Source organism: Ranitomeya variabilis, chromosome 3 (genome assembly GCF_051348905.1).
Source record: "Ranitomeya variabilis isolate aRanVar5 chromosome 3, aRanVar5.hap1, whole genome shotgun sequence".
In the NCBI taxonomy this organism is placed as follows: domain Eukaryota; kingdom Metazoa; phylum Chordata; class Amphibia; order Anura; family Dendrobatidae; genus Ranitomeya; species Ranitomeya variabilis.
Window position 1 is genome coordinate 341,974,281 of NC_135234.1, and position 6,000 is coordinate 341,980,280.

General features: G+C 40.0%; 1 protein-coding gene across 4 annotated transcripts in view; it reads left to right on the forward strand.

The window, feature by feature from the left end:
* OSCP1 (organic solute carrier partner 1) overlaps positions 1-5,220 on the forward strand; it is a 55,793-nt gene extending 50,573 nt beyond the window's left edge. For 3 of the 4 annotated variants that reach the window (XM_077295861.1, XM_077295862.1, XM_077295863.1), the window contains one exon: positions 3,047-5,220. In XM_077295861.1, coding sequence (XP_077151976.1) covers positions 3,047-3,163 — 117 coding nt within the window. In that variant the 3' untranslated portion in view covers positions 3,164-5,220. The remainder of the gene's footprint in view (positions 1-3,046) is intronic. The other variant, XR_013223859.1, reaches the window with a different exon arrangement.
* Positions 5,221-6,000: the final 780 nt, after the last annotated feature.

Genomic DNA, 6,000 nt, shown 5'->3' on the forward strand with positions numbered 1-6,000 from the left:
AAAGCTGGAGTGCATTTTGTCAAAATGCACGTGAGTAAGCCAAAATCCTTCTGGGGAAAGCATCTTGTGGACAGATGAGACCAAGATGGAGCTTTTTGGTAAAGCACATCATTCTACTGTTTACCGAAAGCGGAATGAGGTCTACAAAGAAAAGAACACAGTACCGACAGTCAAATATGGGGGTTGAAAGATGCTTTGCTGCCTCTTGCACTGGGTGCCTTGACTGTGTGCAAAGCATCATGAAATCTGAAGATTACCAAAGGATTTTGGGTCATGCCCAGTTTCAGAAAGCTAGGTTTGTTTCTGTCATGTCGGACGCTGTTCACACTAGGGCGTCCGACAGACAGCGGTAATTCCTCATTCGTCCACTATGCGCTCAGTGGCGCCGGCTAGATTGATCCAGATTGTCCGGGGTTAATCTGGCTGGTACTCGGGTTGGATGCTTAGTCACGCCCATTGCCTTTAAATAGTTTTGCTGGGCTTTGGGCGTCGCCGATTATAGCTTGTGTCTTGTGCCTGGTGATCTGGAGTGGTGGTCTAGGAGAGGAAATATCGTATCTGGTGGTGTATTATCCTTCGTCTTATTTCTCCTTCCTATATTTGTATTTGTTTTGCCCTGTGCACATTATAGTGTTTTCCTGTGTGTCTGCGGTGTGGTGCGTTTTTAGTTTTCCCTGTCTGTGCTTTCTGTAGGGGTTGGTGTGAGGTTTTATCACTGGGTGGCAGGTGGAGGTTTCAGCTTAGTACTGAAACAGGAGTCAGGGTCAGGCCTGGCGGCCCAGACATGCTCACCTTCAGGGTAAACTCTGGGAGAGGGACAGAGAGGGTTTCCCTAGTCTGAGGGATATTGCAGGGGCCCGGGTAATCAGCTGTAGTCTACCCAGTACCCCGTGACAGTTTCCTAGGTCATGAGTCTTCCAGCAGTATAATGACCCCAAACATACTTCAAGAAACACTCAGAAATGGATGGAAACAAAGCGTTGGAGAGTTCTGCAGTGGCCAGCAATGAGTCCAGATCTAAATTCCAGTGAACACCTGAGGAGAGATCTTAAAATTGCTGTTGGTAGAAGGCATCCTTCAAATATGAGAGACGTGGAGCAACTTGCAAAAGAAGACTGGTCCAAAGTTCAGTTGAGAGGTGTGAGAAGCTTGTTGATGTTTATAGGAAGTGATTGATTGCAGTTATTTATTTCAAAGGGTGTGCAACCAAATATTAAATTAAGGGTGCCACCATATGTGTCCTGCCCATATGTGTCCTGCCCATTTTGGGGGTTTTGTGTGAAATTATGTTCAACTTGCTTTTTTCCTGTTTTTTGTGTTGTTCCAGTACACAAATAAATGTGTATATCAAAACACGTGTAATTGCAATTATTTGTCTGGGATAAATACTTCATTTTCTGGATCAATTTCAAGGGTGAAAACACTTTTGGCCATGGCTGTATACGTGTTAATGCTGTCTGGGATGACAATGAGAGAAATGCTGTGTAGTGATCTCTACAGAACAGGAAATGTCAGTTGATTATTAAGTTTAGTAGTGAGTGTGAAAATTGCAACATTTTTGGATATTTTTAAAACTGATCTTGGCATAAATTATGAATTTTCTTTCAAGAACTTGATGAGTTTGGTGTACTTGCTATAAAACTCTATGTACAAATGGCTCCATAATCCTGATATTAAAATACAAAAGCCCAGCTAAACAGTGAGAAAGTTCATGAGTCCAAGTGTATTCAATCTCTTCCCATCCAGCCTGAATGACAACTGCAGCTTGTAGTGAGCAATGTGGAATTTAGGAATTTGGAGGGGCACTGATGAGCTGTCATTGAGGCGTGATGAGTGGAGATTTGAGTTTCAAAGTAAGTACACCAATCTGATCAGGTCTAACGATTTAATTATGTATACAGTTTATTACTGTTTAACTCATTAATGACTGCCAATACGTCTTCTTACTGACCTGAGATGTAAGAGACTAGCCTCCCCATACAGGTGACAATCCAGCAGCTTTTGGCTGTACACTATAGCTGCATACTATATACTTGCTGCATCAGCCACGATCAGTGTTGTCACCGTCCATATCTGTTTAACCCCTTAGATGCTGCTGTCACTAGTGACTACATAATATGAATGGTTAATAGAGTGTGCGGGCTTCTTCTTTATCCCTGTCTGCACCCTGAGATCATGATTGTGTGGTCCTGATGTTTGCCATGGCAATTCATGACCAAATAACGGCCTTAGAGTCTGTCGGCTACAGCTGCCTGTTCAGAAGTCAGTGACATTTAGATGGTAAAAATACAGTTTTTCATTCCTGTCATGTCACTTTGCATGTATTCCTGAACAGCACCTGAAGGGTTATTAATCTACCTGACAGCAATTTTCAGTATGTCAGGAGATATTGTTTTAAAAATGGTATCAGTTTTGGAGGTTTCCCAATATATAGAACCCCCAAAGTCACTTCAAACCTGGATAGGTCCCTCAGAAATATAAATTTTGTAAATTTCCTTGAAAAAAATAAAAATTGCTGCTACAATTTTAAACCTTCTAAAATGCTAACAAAATAAAATAATATTTTACAAATGGCGCTGATGTAAAGCAGACATGAGGGAAATGTTATTTATTAATGTTTTTCTGTGGTGTGACTATCTGGACTAAAGGGATAATCATTCAAAATTTGAAAATTGCCAATTTGTTTTTACATTTCTCTCAAATTTCTGATATTTTTTTACGAATAAACACAAAACATATCGACCTAAATTTACCATTATCATAAAGTATAATGCGTCACAAAAAAACAATCTCAAAATCATTGGAATTTGTTGAAGCGTTCCAGAGTTATTACCAATAAAGGGACACTAATCGGATTTCAACAATTTGACCTGGTCGCTAAAGGGTTAAAAAATAAATTGGCAATTCATGCATAAATTCTGTTGTACGTAGGTAAAAGTTGCATCCCGGTTTTCGGACGGTGATTGATGTAGCTACTGAACAACTGTAGTGATAAACTAGATAAACTATAAAAAGTTTTATTTTTTATTTCTGATCTATTTTTTAGGACCAAGATAGAAATAAGGAACTTTCTCGAATAATGGGCGAGTTTCAATCAGAAGAGACCCATGTGCAGAGTACTAGCAAAGGGGAGGATCTCCTGGCGCTAATGGATGGGCTGTGACAATACATGGCATCTCTGTAGATGTGCACAGTCGGGGGCTGAGATGGTGGCTTGCCTGCTCGTACCGACTGACACGTGTAACTTGTGCTGAACCCGGCGAGCTGCTTGGACAAGCGGCCGGTCACTTATAGCCCAGATCTGTAATATAGTCTGTCTAGATGCAGGATGCTTGTCCTTTCTTACGATTCACCATTGCGAGATCTGTACAGATGTCTTTACATGTTCTTGAGTCATATGTATATAGTTAGTCATATGTGTAATATGTTCAATATTTCCAAGGAAGAAATCTTGAAACCTGCATACATGCCAGACTATGCCCTCCATGCTTTATATTGGATTTTCTTTATGGTTTTGTAATGTTACTGGTTTTCAGTAAAATAGGAATAAGGAGGTTAAAGCCTATAATGTGGAGTGATATTTGTTGTATGTGTTCTGTTAAGACTACAAAAGCCAGGAGGAGTTTTCAACCAAAGAAAAGTAACACTATGATCTCGATATTTCTTTCGGTCTACTGTTAAGGAATTTATATAAGTAGCTTTCATCCAGTTTTGACCTTCAATGTTCTTTGGGACATGGCTGTTCATTAAGCAGGCCCCTCTTGTGTCTGGCTGATCATGAGGGTTGTTCTTGCTTCTCCTTCCCACTGATCAGCTGTTAAAACCATTGGGTAGCACTTAGGAAAGGAAAAAGGGAAGCATACCCTAGCATTCCTTGCAGTCATTTGGAGGTCTGTGAAAAGCCTGCTCCCTGCACTGGCTAATTGGGAGGTTATGGATAATGAGAACCCCCTGGCTATTACCTTCATAAGTCCCAGTGAGGGGGTTGGACCTTTTAAGGAGCTGTAGAAAGTGAGACTGCTGGAATTTGCTGATAAATACTCAATATTCCTGTTTTTTAGTCTGATGGCAGCTTGTCACTGAATGTTTTATGGCATAGATGAATAAATATTAATCTAAATACTGTATATGGGAGACTAGAGGATCTGTTTTCTGTATATCAGATATGGCACAATAGTGTTTAATCAAGTTTATTGTGAGCAATGGGAATCCCAAATCAGAGGATGATCACAATAGACGGTATCTGGTTACTGAAAGAGGACCATCACAAACATTTCACTGATTTTTTTTGTTAATATAAACAGGTTACCTTCTGCAATTGGTGCTGCTCCACTGATTATGGAACAGTTTTTCTTTATTTTTATTTTGTGCCTCTCTGTTCCAAAATTATGCTTCCCCCAGTAATAAGAGCGCCAAAATATGAAAACTTTCCCTTCAACCTTTTGGGCATATACCACAGAACTTCTTTGTCCACGTTTGCTTTTTATCCTCTGACACTAGCCAGTCAAAACATGGCCACATCATAGGGGGGGAAAACTGTGGCTTGTCTGTGTTCCAATAGCAGGAAGGGATGTGGGAGCTGTGAAGATCTCAGAGTGGTCATGTGAAACAAATTTGGTGAAAACGTTGATCCCGGCTGCAATTGTCACCTGTTCTGTGGGTGATTGCTTTTTCCCCTCTATTACATGGCCATGTATGATGTAGACGTCTTTTAATTGGCCAGGGTCATAGAGGGGAGAAAAAAAGCAAACGCCCACAGAGAAATTCGGAGGTATATGCCCAGTTAGTTAAAAAGAAAATGTGCATATTGGGGGCTCTTTATTTCCATGGGGCATAACTTTGGAAAGAAGAGGCACAGAAAAGAATACAAAACTGTTCCAGAATCAGTGGTTCAGCACCAATTAAAGGAGGTGCTCAGTCTTTAAATTGAAAACTCCAATGAAAGTTCATCTTTAAAGGAACTTTGTGATGGTCCCAGACCCTCATTTATGTCATTGGTATGTATATAATTTAAAGGGTTGATAGCATAAAAAAGTGGGATATCTTCAAACAGTGTTGTCCAGATAAACTAGGATAGACTGAAGAAATTGGGAATATATGAAAATACTGTACATGAATTTAATGTTTTACTAAATTGATACACAATAAATACCCAAATGGTTTGTTCCTTAAAATACACTGTATGGGTTTTAAAAAATATTAAAATCCATCTGAAATGCTAGTTTTAGTGGTGGTCTCTGAATATTCTACCTTGAGGGAGCACGGTGTTTTACAGAAGAGATGTATGTAATGGTATGATGTTCTCAGTGTGTGACTGCCTTACCTCATCCTTCTGTAATTAATCGTTACAGCTTTCTCCTACGTATATAATGGAAAATGTGCGGTTAGACATTGACGGCTACATTTACACAAACAACCCCAGGAAGCAACTTCTGGGACTCCCATTGCTGTATTGTGGCCTTCAGAGAGATTTATGCAATTAGTAGTAATACCTCAGAGGCATTCCGGTCTAATAATGTCATAGCATATCAGGTGGAATGGGCAGCAACATTACGAGCTGTAGGGGTCTGACTTTTGAAACCCAAATCAACAACTTGCTTTTCATGCATTAAACTGTGATTCTGATGAAAGGCATTCACTTACTTTGGTGAGAAACCTCCTCAAATGATTATTTTTGGTTGAAGATGCAAATCTACAAAGAACTGAAACGTGGCATGTACCTTTTAGGTTTCCCATTTGCTTGTTTTAAGGATGCGTTAATTGAAGGGAACCTGTCTCGTCCAGAAATGCAATTTACCTGCAGCTATATGGGAAATTTGCAGGTAAATAGCTTATAAACCCAGTAGCCAGAGCAGCGGCAACAGGGAGAAAATGAAATGATATCTTCCCTGTAGCCACTGTAATAATTATAGGGGATAACTCAGGAGACTCTTTGCGTGGAACAAGACAACTACAGGACACAGTTTTGTAAGTTGTAAAGTCTATATTATAACACGGTGA